General features: G+C 45.4%; 1 protein-coding gene and 1 long non-coding RNA gene across 2 annotated transcripts in view; one reads left to right on the top strand and one right to left on the bottom strand.

Annotated features, from left to right (window-relative positions):
* The window catches only part of SMC1A (structural maintenance of chromosomes 1A), a 38,358-nt gene extending 14,986 nt beyond the window's left edge, over positions 1–23,372 (top strand). The window contains exons 8-25 of the mRNA XM_081177334.1: positions 8,699–8,781; positions 8,989–9,196; positions 9,320–9,505; positions 9,922–10,101; positions 10,621–10,767; positions 12,910–13,047; positions 13,335–13,451; positions 15,235–15,341; positions 15,459–15,600; positions 15,734–15,879; positions 16,260–16,413; positions 16,505–16,615; positions 17,798–17,945; positions 18,057–18,211; positions 19,826–19,977; positions 20,183–20,252; positions 20,377–20,487; positions 22,790–23,372. Coding sequence (XP_081033460.1) covers positions 8,699–8,781; positions 8,989–9,196; positions 9,320–9,505; positions 9,922–10,101; positions 10,621–10,767; positions 12,910–13,047; positions 13,335–13,451; positions 15,235–15,341; positions 15,459–15,600; positions 15,734–15,879; positions 16,260–16,413; positions 16,505–16,615; positions 17,798–17,945; positions 18,057–18,211; positions 19,826–19,977; positions 20,183–20,252; positions 20,377–20,487; positions 22,790–22,873 — 2,439 coding nt within the window. The 3' untranslated portion in view covers positions 22,874–23,372. The remainder of the gene's footprint in view (positions 1–8,698; positions 8,782–8,988; positions 9,197–9,319; positions 9,506–9,921; positions 10,102–10,620; positions 10,768–12,909; positions 13,048–13,334; positions 13,452–15,234; positions 15,342–15,458; positions 15,601–15,733; positions 15,880–16,259; positions 16,414–16,504; positions 16,616–17,797; positions 17,946–18,056; positions 18,212–19,825; positions 19,978–20,182; positions 20,253–20,376; positions 20,488–22,789) is intronic.
* LOC308577355 lies at positions 20,494–26,191 on the bottom strand. The gene is made up of 3 exons (XR_014003602.1): positions 25,967–26,191; positions 25,713–25,873; positions 20,494–22,576 (listed from the first exon to the last, which is right to left on the bottom strand). It is a non-coding gene; the product is annotated as an uncharacterized lncRNA (long non-coding RNA).
* Positions 26,192–26,411: the final 220 nt, after the last annotated feature.

The raw sequence follows: 26,411 nt of genomic DNA, 5'->3' as shown, positions 1-26,411 counted from the left end.
GCCCTTAAATGGACCTCCAATTCGGCCCAGCAGTTGAACGAACTTCTCTGATCTGATCAGCTCCAAATAAAAAGGGCTTCCCTTATGCAGGCGGATGAGCCTCTACCAATATATGACGATATAGTAGAACTTCTAAAACCAACACTAGTCCGGTCCCCCACAAAGCATGGTAAACAGTTTTTCCACAAAAAATGGTTCGATGAGGAATGCAAAAACTTCAAGAATCATCTGTATAATGAATGGTTGGCATACAGAGCATCAAATGACCCCATGCCAAGTAACCGTCTTATCACCCTCAGGAGAAGTTATAAAGCCCTACTAAAGGAAAAGAAGCTTGAGGCAGAAAGAAACAATTGGAACAACCTTTTGATAGCTGCAGAGAATAGAAATCCAGCCTCTTTTTGGCAGTTAATTTCCAGATACCTGGGTAGGCCGCTTGCAAGAATAGAACCCCACATCTCAGCGGACACTTGGGAAAGATACTTCGCCGATCTGTATGCAGCCCATGATGCCTGCGGAGATACGGTGGAGCCGGAAGCACTGCCCGATTGGGACCCAGTTACATGCCCTGAAGTTGAAACTCTCATAGATCGATTTAAAGCAGGCAAGGCCCCCGGTGATGACCTTATATCCATTGATGCCATCAAAGCAAATAAAGATTGGTGGATCCCACTTTTAGCAGCACTTTACACGTATATAAACAAAACAGCAAAATTTCCCTCTAGCTGGAGCTCTGCGTTGATTGTATTAATACATAAGAAAGGCCCACGTACAGAGCCGAGCAACTTTAGGCCAATCAGCTTGCTAAATGTCATTGGGAAGATTTACTCGGGGTACCTATTAAACAAACTATCGAAATGGATGGAGGATGACAATATCATTGCCGATGAACAGGCGGGTTTTCGCCCTGGAAGATCTACTACAGACCAAATATTAACCTTGAATCACCTGGCGGAAAAGTATGCCGGCAAAGCCCCAAAGGTTCTTCATGTGGCTTTTATTGACCTTAAGCAGGCATTTGATCGAATCTCTAGAAAGCAGCTATGGACAAAACTGGCTGCAACAAATATCGATCGTCGTCTCCTTCATCTGATTATCAGCCTCCATACAAACACCTTTCTGAGAATCAGGCTAGACAATAAAGGCCTAGTCTCCAACCCCGTTACCACCACTAGAGGGGTAAGACAGGGTTGTTTATTGGCCCCAGCATTGTTTAACTTTTACATTAACTCACTGGTGACTCACATGGCCAATGATGCTTTCCACCCCCCCAAACTAGCAGGCCGATCTCTGAATGTTCTTCTGTATGCGGATGACGCCGCACTTCTTGCTAGATCCCCTATTGGACTGAGGAGAATGTTGCAAGCTCTACATGAATACTGTGATCAGCATGAGCTCCAACCCAACTATGCTAAGACCAAGATCATGGTCTTCTCTGCCCGACCGAGACTCTATCGATGGTCGATGAACGGGATCCCCCTAGAGCAGGTTAACTGCTTTAAATATCTGGGACAAGTAATACGGTCAAATAGGTCTTTTCTGGCCCATAGAGACTATATAACAACTAATGCATCTAAAGCAGCCATCCAGATTAGATCTCTATATGCTAAGAATCAGGCTCAATCAGTGACGATAGCTTTGAGACTCTTTCAAATGAAAGTCCTCCCCCTTCTTTTGGTGGGCATCTCTTTAGGCTCCCGTAGGGACTTTTTGAAACTGGATTCTATCCAAACGCGATTCCTTAGAGCCATCCTTAGGATTCCCCCCTCGGTAGCGGGTGCAGTTATGAGATTAGAGGTCGGCTGGCAAGCTCTACGGTATGTGGCCTTGAAGACGAAGCTCTGGCTATGGCTCAAGCTTTGTTTTAAACCAGTGGGTATTGCCCCCTTGATATTGAGGGACGATTTCCAATCATCGTGGGAAAGGGAGGTCACTAATGAGGTTCAATCCTGCGGATTGTCTCACCTTTACTTTGAGTCTATGTCGTACAATCAAGCTAGAGCTGTGATCTCCTGGAGACTGAGTGACATTGCTAGACAAGAGGACATAGCCCAGGTAAAACCAGGGATGTTCCTAGGGGACCAGATCTATCGGACCATACCAGCCCCCTACCTTGCAGAAATCCACTATGTGGAATACCGCAGACTTCTTACAGCGGCTAGATTAAATGTCCTTGACTCTGCGATATTGTGGGGAAGGTACAGGGGAGTACCATACGCCCAGAGAACCTGTCATTGTGCCATGGGTGTGGTTGAGTCCACCGAACACATTCTCTTGACTTGCCCTTCTTATGCAGAGCTTAGACAAAATTTTATAGACCCACTTCTATGTCAATTTAGCTCCCTACCCAGAGAAAACCAGGTTTTACACTTGCTGAATAACGTCACTAGAGCTATACCTTCCTTGGTGGCCAAATTTCTTTTTTTAGCTTTTAAGCGTCGCAAGACTTTAATTGATTGTATTGATATGGGGCTATCTGTTTAGCCCATTTTAGTGTTGGCTAAGCTCAGAAATCTTCTTGGATGTTTTAACTGTGTATTGACAATTGTACTTTTTTCTGACTGACGGTCGAATAAAAGGTTGATGATGATGATGCTGAGCCTTCGCTTCCATCGGTGACAGCCACCTTGGGGTTTTGTTTTCCAGTAGATCCTTATATCTTATCCAGACATTAAACAATGCTTTCCTGACAATATGGTTTTTAAATGCTTTATGTGCTTTGACCTTATCATACCACAAATATGCATGCCATCCAAATACATTATTAAAACCTTCTAAATCCAAAATGTCTGTGTTTTCAATAAGCAGCCATTCTTTCAACCAGCAAAAAGCTGCTGATTCATAATAAAGTTTAAGGTCTGGCAGGGCAAATCCACCTCTTTCCTTTGCATCCGTTAGTATTTTAAATTTTATTCTAGGCTTCTTGCCCTGCCAGACGAATCTAGAGATATCTCTCTGCCACTTCTTGAAACAGTCCATTTTGTCCAAAATTTGCAGTGTTTGGAACAGAAACAACATTCTAGGCAATACATTCATTTTTATCGCAGCAATACGGCCTAGCAGTGAAAGCTTCAAATTTGACCAAATTTCTAAATCTTTTTTCACTTCAGCCCAGCATTTTTCGTAATTGTCTTTGAATAGATTCCCATTTTTTGCTGTCATGTTAATCCCCAGGTATTTCACTTTCTTAACCACTGTTTGTTTGTTTGTTTTTTAGAAATAACTTTTATTTCCAATATTCACTCTTTTAAAATCACAATAAGAAAGAAAGGAAAAAAAAGACATCGCAAAATAAACAGATGTAGACAATAAAATATCAAGACGTAAATACATTTCTCCAAAAGTATTAATTATCATAACATCATTCTGACTTCCCTCCACCACGATTTAAGCTATATCCCATTGATACCCTTCTTGCAGTTCCTTCTTTCTACCTTTATCTTTACTTCGCAGATTCTATAATTCACCTACTGTTATTTTAATGTTACCTAAGTTTTTCTCCATGTATGATATAAATTTATTCCAATCATTAATAAAGATTTTATTACTCTGATGCCTGATCTTCTGTGTCATTTTTGCTAGCTCAGAGTACTCAAATAGCTTGTTTTGGCATTCACTAATAGTTGGGATTTTAGATGATTTCCAGTTCTGTGCCAACAGTAGTCTTGCTGCTGTCGTTGCATACTGGAACATGGTTTGATCTTCTTTTCTAATCTCCTCACCGACCATTCCCAGAAGAAATGCTTCTGGTTTTTTAGGAAATGTGTATTTCAGTATCTTTTTCAATTCATCATAGATAGAACCCCAGAACCTCTTCACTTCTTCACATGACCACCACATATGATGGAAGTCGCCCTCTTTTTTTTTACATTTCCAACATCTTTTCTCTCCAGTCTTGTACATTTTTCTAAAATATTAATTATATTTCTCACATTATCAGACAAGTGTCTACCCGGGAGAAAGCCAGCTTCGTCTTTATGAATCTCTTCCATTAACACTTTTTTTTAGTCTTTTAGCCAAAATGTCTGCAAAGATTTTGTAATCCACATTGAGCAATGATATGGGGCGGTAGTTCTTAAGCTGCATCTTTTCAGTCTCTGTTTTCGGTACAAGTGTAATATGCGCTTCTTTCCACGACTCTGGTGCCCTTTCCCCGCCCATTATTTCGTTACAGACTTCCTTCAAAGGTTGGACTAACCATTCTTTAAAGGATCTGTAGTATCTAGAAGTCAGTCCATCCGGTCCTGGAGATTTGCCTAGTTGCATATTCTGAATGGCACCTTCTATCTCCTGTTCAGTTATTTTATAGTTCAGCATTAATTTATTTTCCTGAGAGATTTTTTGTAATCCATTTGTTTTCAAAAATCGATCTAAATCAATTTCTTTCTGTGGTCCTTGTGTATATAGTTGTTTAAAGTACCGTATTTTTCGCCCTATAGGACACACTTTTTCCCCTCCAAAAATGAAGGGGAAATGTGGGTGCGTCCTATGGAGCGAATGCAGGCTTTCACTGAAGCCTGGAGAGCGAGAGGGGTTGGAGAGCCCCAGCGCCAGCCCCACAAGGTCGGGGGACAGAGGGAGGCGGAACGCCGCCATCCCGCTATCTCCTGAAGTGGTTTGGAGGCTGACGGCGGGGAGAAGAGCGCTTCTCCCTGCAGCCTGCCCCACCACTCCGGGGACAGCAGGGAGACGCAGCGCGTCTTCCTGCTGCCCCCGGATCTGATCTCAGGGCGGGCGGCGGGGAGAAGAGCGCTTCTCCCCGCTGCCTGCCCCACCACTCCGGAGTACCCGCGGGCTCACAAGGCTTGCGGGCAGCAGCCTGCAGCCCCCGCGAGTGTCCGCAAGCCTTGCGCGCACGGCAGGAGTTCCCACCTGGTGCGCGAGGCTCGGGGCGGCAGCCTGTCGCCCGAAGCACGGGGAGCCCTCCGAAGGGCTCCCTCCCCCTGCTTCGGGCGAGTGTCTGCAAGCCTCGCGCGCCCGGCAGGAGTTCCCACCGGGTGTGCGAGGCTTGGGGCGGCAGCCTGTCGCCCGAAGTACGGGAGCCCTCCGAATGGCTCCCTCCCCCTGCTTCGGGCGAGTGTCTGCAAGCCTCGCGCGCCCGGCAGGAGGTTCCGCCGGGTGTGCGAGGCTTGGGGCGGCAGCCTGTCGCCCGAAGCACGGGAGCCCTCCGAATGGCTCCCTCCCCCTGCTTCGGGCGAGTGTCTGCAAGCCTCGCGCGCCCGGCAGGAGGTCCCGCCGGGTGCGCGAGGCTTGGGGCAGCAGCCTGTCGCCAGAAGCACGGGGAGCCCTGCGGAGGGCTCCCCCTGCTTCGGGCGAGTGTCTGCAAGCCTCGCCCGCCCGGCAGGAGGTCCCGCTGGGTGCGCGAGGCTTGGGGCGGCAGCCTGTCGCCCCGAAGCACGGGGAGCCCTCCGGAGGGCTCCCCCTGCTTCGGGCAGGTGAGCGCAAGGCTTGGGGCGGCAGCCAGGGCTGGGGGGGGAAATATTTTTTTTTAATTCATTCCCCCCCCCCAAAAAATGAGGTGCGTCCTATGGGCCGGTGCGCCTTATAGGACGAAAAATACGGTACCTCTGGAAACAGTTTCTAATCTCAGCTGGGTTCTGTATGTTCCTTCTTTCCACTTCTAAATTGGTAACCGTATTTAATTTTTGTCTTTTTTTCATTTGCCAAGCCAACAATTTCCCACATTTATTAGCCGACTCAAATGTCTTTTGTCTCATTTGTTTGATTTTCCATTCTATCTCCTGATTCATCATTTTCATGTATTGTACTTGATGTAACTTTAATTCTCTCAAAATCTCTTGCGACTTTGGTTTTGCTCTCAATTTCTTTTCAGTTTCTTTTATTTTCTCCAATATTTTATCCTTCTTCTCATTTTGGATTCTCTTCTTTAATGCGTTCTGTTGTATCAAGAACCCTCTCATAACAGCTTTGCTTGCGTCCCAGATTACTCTTTTTTCCACATTTCGGTAGTCTGCCGTCCTTAGTGACTACCTGTCTTTGTGCCTTGTCCATATGCGTAGGTACCACTCCGTTCATGTCTCCCATCAAAATCACATTATAATCCAAATAGTCCATCAAGGTCTCATGCAACTTTTTAAAGAATTCAGATTTCCCCTTGTTTGGTGCATAAACTCCTACTATCAAAAATTTCTCTCCTTGTGTTTGAATTTCAATTGCCACAAATCTTCCTTGGTCATCTTTGAAGATAAATTTCGGTAATAGTCTCTCCTTTGCATAAATCACTACCCCTCTTTTTTTTACCTTGTCCGAAGAAATAAAATCCTGGCCCAGTCTTTTGTTGATCAATACTTTCCTGTGTAGCCTTGTTACATGTGTTTCTTGTAAACAAATCAAGTCCAATTGTTCCTTTTTTAATAAATGAAACACAGTTTTCCTTTTCTGAGGGGAGTTGAGACCATTACAATTCCAACTTAATAGTTGCAGAGCCATGATGTAGTTACTTTACTTCTCCTCCAACTGCACCAAGTGCCTGTTCCTGTTCTGTCAGTGGTATCACCTTCTCCAGGCGGTCTTTTAATTCAGGAGGTAATCTTGGTATGTCTAAAATTCCTCTTTCTAGTGCTCTTAACTCTTCTCCAGCTTCTTTCTGCAGGTCTTCTCCGTGGTCTCTCAAAAATCTTTCTTTGTCGTCCTCTGATCTTATTTTTATCTTTCTCCCTTTGTAGCTAAAGGATAGGCCTTGGGGGAATTCCCACCTAAAGATGATTCCGTTGCTTCTCAGCAGGGCGACCAAATCTCTATAATTGGACCTAAGGTCCAGAAGATATTTGGGAATGTCCTTAAATATCTCCACTCTTGACTGATGCATTTCCAAAGTCTTCTGAAAGTGCAGACTCAAGATTTTATCTCTCTCCTCTTTTGTTTGGAGGGTAATCAAACAGTCTCTCACCCTGTTCTTCTTCCCTCCTCTTCCAAGCCTAAAAGCACTCACTATCTTAAAGTTTTCCTTCTCCAAATCTGGGTTCCAAAAGTCTGCAAATTCATGCATAAGAAGGTCAGTCAGATTGTCTTTCTCAAGTTCAGGTACGGCCCTGATCCTCAAATTCGTTTGCTTCTCCTTCAATTCAATCATAGACAATATTGACCTGCGGTCTTCAAGTTGTTTATGTATCGGTGGTATCTTCTCTTCTACAGCAGTTGCTATTTCCTTTGCTTCTTCAGCTGTCTTTCGGGTCAAGGTAGATTCCTGTAGTAATTTCTCAATGGTTTCTCTGTTAGTATTTACCTTCTGTCCCAAATTGTTAATACTTGTGGTGTTTTGATCAATTTTAACTGATGCTTCAGCTACTTGTTTACTTATTCTTTCCAAAGATTCATTAATTTTACCTAATGCCTGAGCCAAAACATCTTCAGATGCCATTCCTTTGGGTTTAGATTGTACCAATGCGGCTCCTGTTGGTAATCCAGAAGGACCAGATGTTGATGCTCTTCGCTGCAGCCCAACGTCTGGACGAAATGATCTACCAGACCTCGTTGTTTTTTCCTGAAGCAAATCTATTTTCTCCTTTCCATCTGCCATAACACTCTAGATAAGGCCCAAGGTCGATCCCACGATCAGAATTTGTTTTGAAGTGGAAAATTCCCCTGGCCCGGCTGTTATTGTAACAATTTCAAACTTCCTCTAGGGGGACACAGTAGCAGTCAAGAGTTGTTGCCTTAAAATAATTAACCTTTTTTCTTTTAATCCCCCAATTCACAAAAAAGACGACAGTTTCAATTTCAGTTGTTTTCCAGTTACTTTAAAACCAGGAGAAGCCAGCCAGAAATATTGTATCTCACTTGTATCTCACTTGCAGAGTTAGCTGTCAAAGAGTACTTTCACCAACAGCGCATTTCACAGTACGGCATTCTCATTGTTCACTGGCAACCCGTTCCCAGGTTTAAGCGGTGGATTTTAGCTTCCTTTTCTCTCGTTTTGCAGGAAAATACAGTTCAGAACTTTCCCCCCTCCTCTCCTGCAATCAAGGGGGGAAATCGCTTGTTTGATGTTAGAATTATAGTCTTTTTCAAACGTCTTTCAAGGTTTTCGCTTACAAGTTCATTGCTTTACTCTATTTACAAAGAACGGAAGGCAGACTTCCTGTTTATGCCTCTCCGCTTCGGTATCAAATTACTTCTTTGTTTCCCAAATTAGCCTACTCACGGATAGTTGTTTTGTAGCCAAATTGTCACAGGAAAAAGGCAGCGCTTTCCGGTAACGGCTGTGCGGCTTTGCTCCACGGAAGAAGCAGTTGACTCACAGCACCGCGCCGCTTCCCCGCTCCGCTCCGGAACCCGTAATCGGGCTCCTTTGCAAGTTGGGGGGGGGGTGCAAAAGGTGCCCGCCAAGTCCCACGGTCACAGGCTTCACCCGCCTGTGATTTTTTCAAGGGTCCCCGCTTCGCCGCAGCGGAACAGACCCGATTCCCATAGAGCTGGTCCCTCCGGATCAGAGGGAGTCCGCCATTACTGATGGCGCCACCCCGGAAGTAAGATACTTACCTGGCAGGGGAGACACCTTGATCATGTAAGACCAATAGATTAAGTGACCTTGTCAGTTGGTAATGTTGCTTGTTAAGGTGGTTCTCATTCAAGGGGGTCAGAGCCTGGTCTTTGGCATTGGTTGAAGAGGGCCCTGGCTTTGAGCTAAGCTCCACTGGTGCTTGCTCACATTTGGCTTATTCATTTTGTTTTGTAGGCCAAGATAAAGCAGAAATTGCGGGAGATTGAAGAAAACCAAAAACGTATTGAGAAGCTGGAGGAGTATATTGCTACTAGCAAGTAAGGGCAAGGAAGGGGCCACATAATATTGGGGATGTGTGCCTTAAGCAGACTCTGGTGGGGAAAGGATAAGGAAGTTGGGCTCTGTTTTGGGTTTGCTTAGGAGGCCCACTCTACAAGTCCTCATATTAGTCCCTCCCAGCACAGTGCAACCAAGCCTGATGCAGGCATGGAGTGATCAGGGAGTTCTTACTGCTCATTCTTTAGGCAGTCCTTGGAGGAGCAAAAGAAGCTGGAGGGGGAGCTGACGGAGGAGGTAGAGCTGGCCAAGCGCCGGATCGATGAGATTAACAAGGAGCTGAACCAGGTGATGGAGCAGCTGGGGGATGCTCGCATTGACCGGCAGGAGAACAGCCGGCAGCAGCGCAAGGCTGAGATCATGGAAAGCATCAAGCGCCTCTACCCTGGCTCTGTGGTAAGTGTAGAAGAACAATAGCAAACTCAAGGCAGAGCCGAGCGTATAAGGCAGAGGGTGGGTGGGGTAGAATTGGAGGCCAGGGCCCCTCCTTGCCTCATTCCATTTCCTTGTTTCCCACAGTACGGGCGCCTAATTGACCTCTGCCAGCCGACCCAGAAGAAATACCAGATCGCTGTCACCAAGGTCCTGGGCAAGAACATGGATGCCATCATCGTTGATTCAGAGAAGACTGGCCGGGACTGTATCCAGTACATTAAGGAGCAGCGAGGAGAGCCTGAGACCTTCCTGCCCCTTGACTACCTTGAGGTGAGGCCTAACAAGACCTAGGCATGGTGGTGGATTACTACAGAGATAGATAAATCTCCATGTTTGTGCTAGGCTGCCGATGATCAGGTGGTATCCTTTTCCCTACCCCGCCACCTGTTCAGCTCCCAACACTTTCTATAGGTAGCTCCCTCAGACTGATTCTGAGGTAGGATTTGCACAGAGCTCCTGCCCAAGGGACTCAGTTTTCCCCCTTTTGCTCCTTCCCATGTAGCCACCTCGCTTCAACGATAAGCTGCTTTTAAAACAAAGGTATACATGTAAAGTTATAAAGGTGATGGGGATGGACTGCCTCCACTTCAGCGGCTGGAGTAACTTTGAGTGATCTGCAGACTGACATAAGCTTGTCACTTTGCATCTCTGCCTTCCCCCTGAGCCAAAACGCCTATATATTGCAGGTGAAACCGACAGACGAGAAGCTCCGGGAGCTGAAGGGAGCCAAGTTGGTGATTGACGTGATTCGCTACGAGCCGCCTCACATCAAGAAGGCCCTGCAGTACGCTTGCGGGAATGCCCTTGTGTGTGACAACGTGGAGGATGCCCGTCGCATTGCCTTTGGAGGGCACCAGCGTCACAAGGTCTGAGAAATCTTGCGAGCCACTCTTAAGTTTCTTGCCTCTCAGCCTCCTCCAGAACTACAAACACAGTCCCAGTCAAGATTCTACAGCAAGGAACCTTGAATTTCTGTTCACTGCATAGATGTATTACAGACTAAGAAAATGTGCTGGTATTTCCTTTATTTGGTTTCTGCTTTTTCTAAAAGGACACCAAAGCCCCAGCTTCTTGTTAATGAAAAGCTTCCTCTGGTCTTTACAGCCAGGAGGGCTAGACACTTTTAATGAAAATTTAAAGATGAGATTTTTCAGGATGCTAAATTGTGCACTCAGTTCCCAGTTTGGTGTTTGCACAGAACTGCAGAACACCCTTGGCCCTGTCTTTGCTGTAACTCAAAAAGTGCTGCTTCCTTCTGCATATTGTGTACTGTAGCATATTGTTACTGTAGCCATCACTAGCTGTGGGTGACTGATAGCCAAGACCTGAGGTGGCTGCTGCTTCTTGGCGTGACTTGCTGTGTTCCCTTCTTCATCCTTTTCCAGACTGTAGCCCTGGATGGGACCCTCTTCCAGAAGTCTGGGGTGATCTCAGGAGGTGCCAGTGACCTGAAAGCCAAGGCCAGGCGCTGGGATGAAAAGGCTGTGGACAAGCTGAAAGAGAAGAAAGAGAGGCTGACAGAGGAGCTAAAGGTTGGAATGGCTTTTAGTTGCCAAGTTCTGCTACAAGCTCTTGATAGCATCAATAGAGAAATGTTGACTGAGAAGAATTTGGGGCATCATTGAAGGTCCCAAGCTAAAAATGCGCCAGGGCTCATTTGGGATGCTCAGGGGGTCTAACAGGGATAGGGAGCACAACACCAAAAAAAGGGGACACTACAGTCCTACACACATAATTACAGGGTGCCTATCCAGTCTCAGGGATTTGGTCTCCATCAGAACTCATAGCAGTTCAGATAGAGATTGAGCAGACTGATGGAAGAACAAGGTGAGAGAAGTAATGGGGTGTTTTGCCAGGCAAGAGTGGGATATTGAGGAGAACAAGACAAGAGGCGTCATTTTGGCTGAAGGGGTTGTGCTTAACACAAACTTTCCTTATGTTGCTCACCAGAAATCCTTCTTCCTAAAGCTCCTTCTTGTTTCTGGTTTTGTCGGATTTACTGGCTTTCCATGAATGCCTCTCCCCAAATGTGGATAATCTGGCAGTATTTAACTTTGTTTATATTTTTAACAGGATTTATATACCACTTAATTGTAAATAAGACATCTAAGCTGTTTACAAAGAATACAAAATACATATTAAAATTGTCAGCAAAAAGCAAAGTTAAAATCAAGTTTCAAGAAAATCAAAGTACAAATAAAATCAACAGTTAAAGTATACAGTGTAAGCTAAAATTCCAGTTAAAATACTTGTTAACTTTTCATGGAGATACATCAAACCACTGAGCACTTTAAAAGCAGTAATTTTCAAGACTGGGAGAAGTGACAGTCAAGGCAGTGAGTACTTCCTTGTTCCTTACTTTCTCTCAGAGCCTGACAAGAGTTTATGGTTTGGAAAGAGACTTTCAGACAGGAATTAAAAATGATTGAATGTTCCTCTCTACAAAAATGGCTCCCTGAATTTGTAACCTAGCACATAAAAGTGAAGTCTAGGCTATGGAAGGTTGTTTTCTGTCTGTAAAAGTATTCAGTTGTATAAATTCCCAGTTGTAGTTTGAAGTGGTGCAACGCAGGCAGATGATTACCACCTCTTAGGCTGTCTTCCTCAATACCCTTCCTAAAAAGTAAGTCCCACTGGGGACTTCTGTGAAAACAGGCTTAGGATTATACTGCATGTGCATCACTGGCTGTATTTGCATGTGATATAACGTTTAGCATTACAAGGACAAGTCACAGTGAGCATCAGACTCATATGCTCTCCCTGCTGCCGCCCCCATTATGACTGCAAGGAGTTCAGAAGCTTTTGCTTCTTTTACATTAACCACTGCTTATCTTGACATCCAAATCTGGGGAAAGTATGGTTAGTCTCATCCAACCAAGTGGAAACAAGCCAATTTCAAAACCAATTTACAAAGTTAAGATTAACTGCAGCTTAGGAGTTCAAAGTAATGGTACAAACTATGGTTAATCTAAAACAAAAGTGGAAGCTTCCATTCTCCGTTTGGCCATACTGGAGTAGGAGAGGTGGAAGCACTTGAGCTGTAACTCATCTACATAACATGAAACTACATTTTAGCATTGCACGCAAACTGGGCCACTAGCTCTTCGCAATTGTGTGTGTTCAGTTAAATAATTTTTATTAATTTTCAATTACAAAAAATCCAATATATGCCACATTGTATCAGTGCCAATTCACAATTCCAATTCAAATATAATTAAACAGCCAATTACATAAACATATTGTTTTTACTCCTGCGTGCTAGATTTCAGGGTACGGCATTTTTGTTTTCATTCTGCTTCCAAAGGTTTGTTTAATCCAATTCCATTCAATCTTAATCACAATCCCTTACCCACAGCTACAATGTTTTTAACATTTGTATTAAAACATTTAGTATTCGTATTAAAACATTTACTGATTTATATTCCTGCAAGAAAAGTTCTGTAATCCTTAATAGTACATAAATGTATCTTTTCAGGGGACTGGGTCTAGCTACCTGTCGGGGAGTTGTTTTCAGCTTTCTGAGACAGCATTGGGGCTCCTCCTTTACGCCTTATGAATTTATTCCTGGAATTTAGCTGCTTCACATTGGCTGCAGCATAACAACAAAATTGTTTTCTCATTCCATTTTTCTTTTTGCACCCCACTCCCCCTACATCTCCTTTTCTCATTTCCAGGAGCAAATGAAAGCCAAGCGGAAGGAGGCAGAGCTGCGCCAGGTCCAGTCCCAGGCCCATGGCTTGCAGATGCGTCTGAAATACTCCCAAAGTGACTTGGAGCAAACCAAGACCCGTCATCTTGCTCTCAATCTCCAGGTATGACGGCTTGCTGGAACCATGCATCCTTCAGGCCTCCAACTTCCAAGGTAGCTCTCTGAGTTTTGTAGGGGATGCTACCTCTTGCCTTAGAGCTACAGCAGTAGGTGCAGCAGAAGATGCTTGGGGGTGTTCATTTGGAGGGCTGTCCTGTGCAACCATCAAAGACTACCAAGGTTGGGCATGCAAGTTCACCCCTGTGCTGGATATAGCTTGAGAGAGATTCCTACCATCAGTCCCTCAGTTCCTTCTGAATTATATCCCTAATAGAATGCTATACCCAACAGGAAAAGTCCAAGCTGGAAAGTGAATTGGCCAACTTCGGGCCCCGCATCAATGACATCAAACGCATCATCCAGGGGAGGGAGCGTGAGATGAAGGAGCTCAAGGAGAAGATGAACCAGGTACGATGGATCAAGACAAAGGGCTAGACCTTGTTGTTAATGCTTGTTACTTTTATTTATTATTATTACTACTATTACTTTTATTATAAATTATTACTATATATTTCTATCCTACCCTCAATCCCCAAAGAGCCTAAGGTGGTTGTGTAACTTCTTAAGGAAAATCTATACAATGACTAATGTATCTGCAGCGGTCTTTGTCAACATAGTGCACCTGCAGGCTGTACTGATAAGATTTGTAGTCCCAAAATATCTGGGGAGCACAAGGTCAATAATGTCTGCTGAACAACTACATATCTAAGCAATATAAAAATCATCTCCACAAGAAGCTGCTGAATCTCAAACAACATCCAGTTTCCAAATGCCTCAGCAAAGAAAAAATCTTCAGCTCATGCCTAAATACAACATGGGGGACAAATGCCCTTATCTGAGGGAGGCGGTGTCCACAGAGAATGCTCTGTTTTGGGTCACTGTCCCATGAGCAGGGGCTTCCTGCATATCTTAGAGCACAATGCTTGGACTTCAAGACTTCTAAGGCAATACCTTGAAATGGGCTTGTTGGCTCAAAGGTGGTGAGTGTTGCTTTTACGACCAATGACAGAGTCTCACCTTACTGCCCTGCTTAAAAGGCTGAGAGCCACATTTTACATCAGCTGCAGCTTCCGGACCATTTTTAAGGGGGGCTCCATGTGGAGTGCATTACAGGAGTCACTAGTTAACACTCCCAAATCAGTCTCTTAAGCTTAAGTCAAGAAATGTATTCTCTATGAAATTGAATATCAGTATACATATCAACAAATGAGTTAAGCATTTGAAAAATCCATTGAAATCAAACATTAGAAGTTCATCTTAGATTGGGTAGTTTGCAAGTATCTGTGGCTTTGCACAAGGTTTTGTATTTTTCTTAGAAGATTGATATAGAATGTATAATTACTTTGGTAATTATTGTGTGTATATTAGTTGCCAACGTGTTGCATGAGTTGTTGTACTACTACTACTCCTATACTAGGCTAAGCTAGCTGAAAGGGAGGTTCCAGAATGGGAACTAGCCTGGAAGGGGCAGGACAGAAAAGTCTGAGGGGGGGGGGGTATCAGAAGGCTACAGCAATGGCAGGTGTTGGGAAAAGAGTGATGTAGGTCTGGACATTCATCTTCTGTTCTGGTGGCTTTGAAGCTGTGTTCCAGGAACTCAGAAAGTGGAACACAGGTATGCCTAGTAATAAAAAACTCTGGGTCTTAGAAATTTATCTGGATTCCTTATTCATGGATGACAAAAAGCTAGCCTGCCCACCAATACAGATCTTTTGCAAAGCACAAACTGGGCAGTGGCGTTCAGATGTGTTTTAGGGTGCACTGTTCGCTAATGTGGGGATTGGCCATAACTCTGTAGTAGACCACATGCGTTGCCTACAGGAGGTTCCAGGTTCAATCTCTGGTCTCTTCAGTCAAAAGGACCAGGTATCAAATGCTGTGTAGGCTCTCAGACCTTGCAGAGCCACTAGTAAGCCACAGCCAGCCAGAATAGGCAGTAGTGGGCTAATATGAACAAATAGTCTGACCTAGGATAAGGCAGGCTGCTAGTATTGGAGCCCAGTCAGCCTTTCCAGCACAGGCTGCCTTGACTGTGTGCCCCAGAATCATCACAAAGAGGCTGTGTGGCATTCCAATCAATGTGGGAAAAGTTTCCTGAAAGTGGAAATTTGGTGTTAAAAACCCCACTCAAAACTACTCTGCTCCATCTCATCCTGCTCCTCTCACTTTAGTTTCTTCCCATCCTTGCCAGGTGGAAGATGAGGTATTTGAGGAGTTCTGCCGGGAGATTGGGGTAAGGAACATCAGGGAGTTTGAGGAGGAGAAGGTGAAACGCCAGAACGAGATTGCCAAGAAAAGGTAACCAGCCCAACTTTTGCCCTCATGAAGTCTCCCAGGTTGAAGAATATGGAAGCCGGGTGAATGCATGGATGGGTTTGGATCTGAGACCCAAATTTAACCCCTGTCCCTCTGCAGGTTGGAGTTTGAAAACCAGAAGACCCGTCTGGGCATCCAGCTGGACTTTGAGAAGAACCAGCTGAAGGAGGATCAGGACAAAGTGCACATGTGGGAGCAGACGGTCAAGAAAGATGAAGCTGAGATAGAGAAACTCAAGAAGGTGCCAGGGTGGGCCGATGGTGGCTAGGAGGGTTTGGTCCAGCAGTTACCGGTGGCTTGAAGGTGGGGAAGAAGGCAGTAGAGTCTATGGTCGAGCTCATAGTCTCTCTGTTTCTCTCTGCCCCCCACTTAAGGAGGAACAGCGGCACATGAAGATCATTGATGAGACCATGGCACAGCTGCAGGACCTGAAGAACCAGCACTTGGCCAAGAAATCTGAGGTGAACGACAAGAACCATGAGATGGAGGAGATTCGGAAGAAGCTGGGCGGGGCCAACAAGTGAGTCTTGGCTTCTGGAGGCAGAGGGTAGGGAATGTAGGAAGGGAGGCTGTGGAGGGATGCTTGATAACCTTTCCCCTTTCTCTAAGGTGGGAAGTTTGTAAAATGGCTGAAGGTGAATCCTGTGCTGGATCTGACCAAATGCAGTAGCGTCCTCCTTCTAGGGGCAGCCAGCCAGAAGCCTCTGGGACAACTCCCTTATGGGTTGTCCCTAGCATCTAGTCCTTGGAGGTTCACTTCCTCTGGACAGGAAGGTTCTGTTTAACTCTTGTAGTTGATAGCTGTTGATGGCAAACATGTCTCTATATTTCTCTTCTTTTTTTATTTGATTCAATTTAATATTTATACTAAATATTATCAATATTGACTTTGGCTCTCAGGGAGATGACTCACTTGCAGAAGGAAGTGACAGCCATTGAGACCAAGCTGGAGCAGAAGCGCAGTGACCGCCACAATCTGCTGCAAGCCTGCAAGATGCAGGACATCAAACTGCCCCTCTCTAAAGGCACCATGGATGATATCAGTCAGGAGGAGGTAAGCAGAGTGTCCCACGTATAGCAGAGGGTGGGTATGAGGCCCAAGCAGGAGAGTGAGATGGTTCTCTTATGTTTTGATTTGGGTGCAGGGTGGCTCCCAAGGGGAGGAGGCAGCCAGCAGCTCACAGAGGACTTCCAACATGTATGCGCGAGAAGCTCTCATTGAGATTGACTACAGTGACCTCTCTGAGGACCTGAAGGTGAGCTTCCCCTTGGGTCTGCTCTTCCTGGGGAATAGCTGAGAGGGGGGGGGTGGCCTTTTGTCCCTAGGCTAGTGGCAAGTCCACAAAGCAAAAATGTACATGTGTTCAGGTCACTTATATATTCTTTTACTTATTTAAAATATTTATGCCCTGTCATTCTGTCAAATTATCTACGAGGTGGCTTCAATCCAAAATAAAAGCTGCATTTAAAACCAGCATAATAACAGAACTGCAAGGCAGAATGAACAGTAATAAATTAAAAACGAGTAAGAAAATGCTGGAACATTGTTTATTTGTTAGCTTCCCCCAATCCCTACAAAAACGTAAACCAAAAGCTTTAAAGTACTTCCACAAGTCCCTTAATGAGGAAGCCTGGGGAGTTGCTCTCAGGAAGGAATTCCAGATTCTAGGTGCACATAAATAACACCGGCAGCACTGGTAATGGGGGAATTCAAAGTAGCATCTTCAAAGTTGCATCTGAGTGAATGGGCTGGTTCACGTAGGTGACAGCCAGTGCCCAACCCCTTTAGGCCTTTACATTCCTGATTCTGCTTTATAGAGGGTTCTCCTCCACTTGTCAATCTTCCCCTGATTCTTCAGGGATAAAATGGGGCTGTCTTCCCTATGTTCTTTGTCATCCACATGTCATCATCCCTTTTGTCTCCGCTGAACCATGGATGATCCGCGTGCCTCATAAACGTAAGTTTGGAACTTCTGTTTAGAAAAAAATGTTTTTATTATCTTTTTACTTTGCAACGACTTTCTCTTTACCTGACCCTTTTGTTCTTAAAGAAGTCTTTAAGAAAATTGGAATCTGGAGTTGATTGTGTACTCTGACCTCTCAAGGATCGCTCCTGCATATGCCATAACAATTGTCCATGCCACAGATTGAGTTAATGGGCAGGGGAAAGGGATCCTGCTTGGACTGTGCCCCAGCGCTGATGGGAGAGAGTTTGCTAGAAGGGCCTTTCTCTCCCATATAATTAGCCCCAAAGGTCCTGAGGATTCTCACCCCAGACTTCGGTTGGCTAGAGAGGGTAGTGGCATAGGTGCGTCACTAAGGCAGATGCATCTGGGTTCTCTGGAAATTTCTGGGTTTGTGGGGGGTGGGGATGATGACTATTAGAGTCTCTGGCTGCCTGAACCGCCTCCCATCATTCCCGCCTACAGGATTCCCAGGCTGAAGATGAGATCAAGCAGGAGATGAACCAGCTGCAACAGAAGCTGAATGAGCAGCAGAGCATTTTGCAGCGGATTGCTGCTCCTAATATGAAGGCAATGGAGAAGCTGGAGAGTGTGCGGGACAAGTTCCAGGAGACCTCTGATGGTACTGGATCCCCCTCCTGACCTCTCTTTAGAGTGCTGGGGACCTGGGCCGAGGGCTTCTGCTGGAGGGCTGGGAAGACCCGTTCTCACACTTCTTCCTTTGCTCTGGTAGAATTCGAGGCTGCCCGGAAACGTGCCAAGAAAGCCAAGCAGGCATTTGAACAGATAAAAAAGGAGCGCTTTGACCGCTTCAACTCCTGCTTTGAGTCAGTGGCCACCAACATCGATGAGATCTACAAAGCCCTGTCACGAAATAGCAGTGCCCAGGTGAGGACACCCCTGGCCTACTATGGACAGCCAACAATGTTATAAACGGTTCTTGTGTGTGATCCATGTTTTGACAAACATTAAAGCCAGGGAACCTAAATTCTGAGTTGAGCAAAGCTGAATTCTGCGTCCGGTATGAATTGGATAAATGGAGGAAATTTGCACAGTGTCTTATTTTATAGTGTCCTTCCTGCTAATATTTACTCTTTAGCATCATTTATTCTGTGCTTTTTATTCATGTGGAGAGGCAATAAGCTATTCCCCTGCCTTCAGAGATCTCAGCAGGCAGCACCCACTTACATCAAAGCATACCTCCCGACCCATGGGAGCTAGCAACTTGCTGTGCTATCTTTTCTCATTTTTCAAACAATTTTAAATAGAGCAGAGATTTTCAGGAAGTCAAATTCAACACCTAGAGCCGCATTCAGCGCTTTTTATGTATCTCCACAGAATTGTACCATGCATACAAATACTATGATGTTCAGATATTTTAGGGATTATTATGGGTGCCATGTCTTTAAAATTGGATGAACCCTATAAAGTGTGTGTGTGTTTTCCTCCCATGATCAACCAAAGGTTGTTTTATTGTAAATGGAAGCCAATTTACTACAAATTGAAAATCAAAATTCCATTAACCATGGGAATCAGATTTTGAGAGTTTACTACCAACAGATTATAGAAATTGTGTTCATGCAAATTTGCTTTCTAGTTGCAAACAGAATTGTCTTCTAAAACATCAGTCTAAACCCCAGAAGACTGATTACAGCCTAGCTACTGTTCTTTTTATTCATATGCAAAATATGCTATTTATTCATGTGTTGGGCTTTGAAATGCTGTCCCATATTGTCATCAGACAAATTGTACCAACTGGCATTTGCTTGAGCCTTCTAGTGCCATGCTTTGTGGAGTCAAGCTCCTGTGTGCGTATTCCATGCTGCAGGGGGAACTGTGCATGCTGCCTCAGTCAAAGCAGCTGCAGGAGCACACTTTTTTGCTTGCCTGCTTTCTGAGGAGTGGGGGACCTAATAAAGCCCTCATTACCCCTAAATAGATGATGGACTCTGTTGTCAGCCAGTTCCTCAGTGGTGGCTTTTTGCAACTATATTTGATTATTTTTAATAATGTGCCACGTTTCTTGGCTTGCTGAGTTATATTATAAGTATCCAAATTAGCTTGAATTCCACAATACTGTTGTTGCCCAGAAGCCTCTGAGGTAGCTGTCAACCCACCCCTCTTGGGTGTATTGGACTAGCAAAGCCCTAATACATCCATCTTTCCATCTTCCCTTACAGAAATTTATTTTCATAGGGTCTGGCTCTGTTTCATCATACTGTGAAATTGATCTAAGCAGCTGTCTTATAGCACATTAGATCATCAGTCCACTTAGCCCATCCATCACTGTCAACGCTCACTGGCAGCGGCTCTGTGATTTCAGAAAGCCTGGAATTTTCCCCAGCCCTGCCTGGAGATGCCAGGGGTTGACCTGGGAGTTTTTCAATGCAAAACATGTGCGCTACCCCCTGAGCTCTGGCCTTCCCCATTAAAGATGGTTCTGAGGTATTGACCACTGGTGTGAAGATTTCTGATTGTCTCCCTTCATCCCTTTTTCTCTAGGCCTTCCTAGGCCCCGAGAACCCAGAGGAGCCTTACTTGGATGGCATAAACTACAATTGTGTAGCCCCTGGCAAGCGCTTCCGGCCCATGGACAACCTGTCTGGTGGGGAGAAGACAGTGGCAGCCTTAGCTCTACTTTTTGCCATCCACAGGTAAGGTCAGCCTTTTACTAAGGGGGGAGGGAGGGACATTGCACACTGCAAAGGTTCACAGTCTCGTGTTCTCTCCAGCATCTGCAGTGGATGGGTAGGAAAGGCCTCTGCCAGAGACGCTGAAGAGCTGCTGGTCTTGGTGGACCAGTGGTCCATCTCTGTACAAGGTGGCTTCATATTGCTGGCTCTCTCTCTTTATCCACAGCTACAAACCTGCTCCATTTTTTGTCTTGGATGAGATCGATGCTGCTTTGGACAACACCAACATTGGGAAGGTTGGTAGGAGGCTAAATCAGATGGGGCAGCTGGACATTACTGGATCAGATTTGAAGAAAAGCAAAGGAAGGGTTGGGCTGATCAGTTCTCCTTTTCACCCTTCTCCCTCTGACATCCCCACAGGTGGCCAATTACATCAAGGAGCAATCTACGTGCAACTTCCAGGCCATTGTTATTTCCTTGAAGGAGGAATTCTACACCAAGGCCGAGAGTCTCATTGGTGTCTACCCTGAGGTATGGAAGTGTAACAGAGAATTATATTTCAGTGCTGCTGACACCTGTCCACTGCCTGCCTGTATTAATGACAGTAATGTGTTTGTACCCCCCTCTGACATCCATTCCTTTTTAAACCTTGTACAATCTAGAGAGATGAAGGCCTCAAAATGAGGTGACCTTGCCATGAAGGAAGGTGAAATAGGGTTGGGCGATGTATGGATTTCAGATTGGGATATATCAGCAGCTAAATTCTGCGGTAGGGACGCAGGTGGCGCTGTGGGTTAAACCACAGAGGCTAGGGCTTGCTGATCAGAAGGTTGGCGATTCGAATCCCCACGACGGGGTGAGCTCCCGTTGCTCGGTCCCAGCTCCTGCCAACCTAGCAGTTCGAAAGTACGTCAGAGTGCAAGTAGATAAATAGGTACCTCTCCAACGGGAAGGTAAATGGCATTTCCATGCACTGCTCTGTTTCACCAGAAGTGGCTTAGTCATGCTGGCCACATGACCCGGAAGCTGTATGCTGGCTCCCTCAGCCAATAAAGCGAGATGAGCGCTGCAACCCCAGAGTTGTCCATGACTGGACCTAATGGTCAGGGGTCCCTTTACCTTTACCTTTTTTAATTCTGCGGTATACTGATACAGTTGTACCTCGGAAGTCGGAACAGAATCCATTCCGGAAGTCCATTTGACTTCCAAAACATTTGGAAACCAAGGTGCAGCTTCCTGCAGCCAATTGGAAGCCACGGAACCTGCGTTGGATGTTCGGGTTCCGGAGAACGTTCGCAAACCGGAACATTCACTTCTGGGTTTGTGGCGTTTGGGAGCCAAAACGTTTGACTTGCAAGGCGTTCAGCTACTGAGGTACGACTGTATATCACAATGTCTGAAATGTATCTGGTCGCTTCTTCCTCCCCACCTTAGGGGAGGAAGAAGCAGTCAGACACATCATCCAGGCTTTCAGCTGAGCAAGCCCCTTAATGTACCACTCTGGCTCGACGCAAGCTGGAGGGTAGGGTCACAGGGGCTTCCTTAAACTGCTCAGCTGGGAGGTGGGAAGGCTCTCACCCCCCAGCTGAGCAAGGCCCAGTACTGCTCTGGCTCATGCAAGCTGGAGGGTCTCAGGGGCTCCTTCAAACTGCTCAGGTCGGAGCAGAAAAGTTCCTGCCTCCCATCTGAGTAAGTCCATCTGTCTGCATGTTTGCCCCCACACGAGCAACCGGCCGCTCTCTTACTCCTGCCAGCACAGCAGAGACAGACGGACAGGAGTGAAATGCGCTGTTCTAGCAGTGGCTGGGGGACTGCGATGTGTTGCCAACTCAAAAACTCTGAAACCAGTATTGCAATCTGAACGTAGTATCAGTTTCAGACAATAAGTTGAAAAATCGCCCAGCTCTAGCCCAGAGAAGGGGGTGTTGGGGCACCATTAAAGGCAGCAGCTTAGGAGGCAAACACTTTTTGGGGAAATTCTCTGGCAGGCGCCTCCTTTCAGGGCCTGGGGATGCTAGTCTGCATAGAAGCCCTCGAGGGAAGACTTCAGACATAAGTCTGTGGGGACAGTTAGGTTGCAGTTGCTCAGTGACGAGTGAAAGGTCGCTCTTTTTACGTGCTCAGAGGTGCTGTTTTTTTATTACCTCATATCTGCTTTAGTTTTTTGTTTCAGAGGAGAGATGACCAAAAAATGGAGGGGGTGATAACCAAATGGATGTTTGGAAATATTACAAAGTTTAAAAAGAAACAGAGGCGTACCTAGGATCCCTTGCACCCTTGGCAAGGGGGCTGTAGTGGGGTGGGGAGGCTGTTCCAATAAAAATCACTTTACTGCAATAGTCACATTAGAAATTACTACATTTTACACAACCCAAGTACTCAAAGCTTCCAGAGTGAGGACGAGGCAAGGAGGAAGGGTGAAAGAATTCACACACCTTTGTGCTGCAGTGTGAGACGGGCAGAAAGCTTCTCCCATGTTTGGTTTTGCCATGATAGCAGCAGCACGTTGCTGCACACATAAAATCATGTGCTTCATAGTCTGATAGGTGATTTTTGCAGGGGGTCCGTCTGGGCCTGTGCCCCCAGCAGGGGATGGTTTCACCAACCCCTAGATACTCCTCTGAAAATAAAGAAGGGTGGGATTAGAAGACTAAAATAGCCTGCCGTACAGTTGGTTTCCCCACTCCCCTTCTCCTAAAAATCCTGCTCCCTTCGTGTCCAAGGACAAGAGTGACTCATGGGAGCCTGTTTGCCCTCAGGAGGGCTGCTCTGTTGGGGTGATCTATGAGAGTAAAGGAGCAGCTGTCACATGACTTGCCCTTTCCTCCCACAGCAAGGAGACTGTGTCATCAGCAAAGTCCTGACCTTTGACCTCACCAAGTATCCGGATGCCAATCCAAACCCTAATGAGCAGTAAAAGCAGAAGAAAGAAGCTGGACACCAAGGCTCACTGTTTTTCAAAACCTTCCTCCGTTGCTCCCCTTTCTGTCCTCCAAAGGCCTTAACTGTTGTCTGCCCTTTATTTATCCTACAGAATGTTTAGCGGGTTTGGGAAGGGTAAGGGTTGAGGGACTGGGGTATTACTGATGACGGTAGGATAGCATTTTTGTGTGCTTAATAGCAGATTGTTCCTCCAACTGTAGCTGTAGAGCAACAGCGCCCTGTTTTTAAAATAAGAAGTCAGCATCTCTTATTGCTGGGGATGGGAGGGAAAAAGGAGGAATGTTGTTCCTCCCTTGTACCTTAATTTGCTTTTAAAACTCTTTATAGGACCAAAATCATGGTGGGTTCAGGAGGATTCCTCCTGTGCCAAGCTCTCACCTGTTAAGGTGTGGCTTCAGATCTTGCTTTTTTCTAGCCTGATATCATGTGTATATGTGTTTGTGTGTGATTGAAATTAAAATATGTTACTTCCATCCTCTAGTAGTATTCTTGTAGCAGATCATGTGGGAGGGGAAGGTTGGTGAGGTGGGGACGGTGGTGGGAGAAGGCACATGAATTCCTTCTGCCAAGGTGTGCCAAGGTTGGGCCAGTGTCACAAAGCCTCTTGAACATTATTCTGCACACACATCCCCACCCCATAAATCCTGGATCTTGCATGAGTGCTGACAAATATGTCAGGGATGGACGCAATTTACTAACAGGGTCCTTATGCATACAGTTCAGGGGAAGGTGTTTGGTTTTTTCCAAGGCAAAGACATATCTGATACCAATTTGTTGTTTGCTAGCAACTGAATTGCATTGTAATTTTGCAAGGGGCAGTCAAACTGTTATAATGACACTCCAGGTGTTCTGATTTGACTTAGAGCCGTTGCTGGCCTTGATGGACCTGTTAATTCAAGGGATTATAATAAAAACCATGTATATGTCATTTCTTTAAAAAACCAAATCTTAAAATTCTGGGCCCAATCAAGCAAATTCTCTACCAATGAAAGCTGAATTCTACAGTATATATAGTTTGAGCTGCGTGTATCTATTTTTACATGATTCCGGATAGTTCTTCATAGAATTGTAGAGTTGGAAAGAACCCCAAGTATCATTTTGTCCAGAGCTTTCCAAACTTTTCATGTTGGTGACACACCTTTTAGACAAGCATCATTTCATGACACAGTGATTCAGTTTTACTAGCAAACCGGAGGTTCAACTAACCCCTTTCTAGTCCCACGTGGAGCACAGGGAGCATTCGTGTGGCACAGCTACACACTGCAGCCGATACACTAATGTGTCACGACACAGTTTGGAAAGCACTGATCTAGTCCCAACGCCCTCCAATGCAGGAATCTCAACTAAAGTATCCATGATGGATGGTCATGCAGCCTCTGCTTAGAAACCTCCAAGGAAGGGGAGTCAACCTCCTGTGGGAGTCTGTTCCACTGTCAAACAGCTCTTACTGCTGGAAAGTTCTTCCTGATGTTTAGTCGGAATCTCCTTTCTTGTAACTTGAAGCCATTGGTTTGTGTCCTGCCCTCCACAACAGGAGAAAACAAGTTTGTTCCCTCTTCCATGTGACAGCCTTTAAGATATTTAAAAATATATCTCCTCTCGGTCTCTACTTTTCCAGGCTAAAGATGCCCAGCTCCTTCAACCGCTCCTCATAAGGCTTGGTTTGCAGACCCTTGATCATTGTGATCTCCCTCCTTTGCACATGTTCCAGTTGTCAATATCCTTAAATTGTGACACCCACAACTGGACACAGTATTCCAGGTGTGGTCTGATCAAGGCAGACTATTTCCCTTGACCTGAACACTAGACTTCTGTTGATGCAGCCTAGAATAGCATTAGCTTTTTTCCATGCTGCATCACACTGTTGACTCATGTTAAGCTTGTGGTTCACCAAGACCCTCCTTTTCACATGTAATTCTGGCAAGCCAAGTGTCCCCCATCTTATATTTGTGCAGCTGATTCTTCTTGCCCAAGTGTAGAACCTGACATTTGTCCCTCTTGAAATTCATTTTGTTCGTCGGGGCTCAGTTCTCCAATCTGTCAAGGTCATTTTGAATTCTGATTCTGTCTTCTGCAACATTAGCTACCTATTTAGCTTCATTTATCCTGACTTTGCTGATGATGGGAAGTTATGGGGCTCTGTGGCGTACGCCTTGCTTTGCACCACTGGAATGCTGTGGCTTTTATGAGTGGCACATTCTTCACTTGCATCTATCTAGTCATAGAGAATAGAAGATGCTCTTTTAAAAAATGAATAAACATTGAAATCCTTAGCTGAATTTTGCTCTTGGTACCATTGTGTGTGCTTCTGTAAAGTCATGGCATACACATACTTCTGGGTATTGCTCACCAACCTACTCTTGGATGCTTTAGTTGAGATTCCTGTGTTGTAGGGGGTTGGACTAGATGACCCTTGGGCTTCCTCTGCAATGCTATGATTCTACTCCAACTTGGTGCCTTCCAGATGCTTTGGACCACAACTCTTGTTGGCCAGGTGGGCTGGAGCTGACGGGTGCTAGAGTCGAACATCATCAGTTGGAGAACTACAAAATTGTAGTTGCCCTATTTCCTCCTTTGGTCTAAAAACCACTTTGAAGTCACATTTTGAGGGAGCTACTGATCTAGAGCAGGGGGTGGGGAGCCTGTGGCCCTCCAGATATTGGACTCCAGTTTCCATCAGCTCCAGCCAGCATGGCCAATGGTCAGAGTTGTAGTCCAGCAACACCTGGAGAAGCCATGGGTTTCCTATTTCTGATCTATAGTGACACAAAAAGTAGGCACTTGGATAGGCTTATATTTTAAAAATTCCTTACTTAGTTAATATGGAAAGAATCAAGTTTCAAGGCTGAGGGGCTGAGCATGGAAACTCGTAGACAATGCTTGGTGACATCTGAGAAGCCAGAAGGGCAGCTGAGTTGGATCCTGGTGGGCAAGGAAGGGGGCTTCAGTCGTTTCCCTTGCTCCTTCCCTTTCCCTAAATGAAAGCAAAGATCTAATCAGTGCTTTTCTTCTAGAAAAAAGGCACCAGCATTGCAGATCCTTGAGTACCCCCAGAAAAAACACACACAATGTAATTAATATTCTGCTATTTCAATATTTGCACTGAAATTTGAATATCTGATGCGACCAAACAACATTCTTTCAATGGTGATACGTTCCCGTGGTGGCGGTGGCTGCTTTGCACAATTGTCTGCCTCATTTGCCCACACTGCTGCTGCTGCTCAATCCAGCTGTCTGTGGGTTTGTTATGGAAGTTCATGACATCATGTCGGCTTATAGTATTGTGACATCAACAGAACTGTAGATTGTTATAGCCAATGGGATCAAAAGACAATAAAAGCAACAACAATAAATGGAAAATGGGGCCAGGAATGGTTCAGAAAATGTTAATGGATTATCTCACCATCATCCCTGACCATTGCCTATGCTGGCTGGGACGGGGGGGGGGGGGGTTGTAGCCCAAAACGTCTGAAAGGCACCAGATTGGGGAAGACTATACATGAGCGTGAAAA

Source organism: Podarcis bocagei, assembly GCF_964188305.1.
Source record: "Podarcis bocagei genome assembly, chromosome: 17".
Classification (NCBI taxonomy): Eukaryota; Metazoa; Chordata; class Lepidosauria; order Squamata; family Lacertidae; genus Podarcis; species Podarcis bocagei.
The sequence above is the reverse complement of the archived record's forward strand: the minus strand, read 5'-3'. Positions and strand labels throughout refer to the sequence as shown.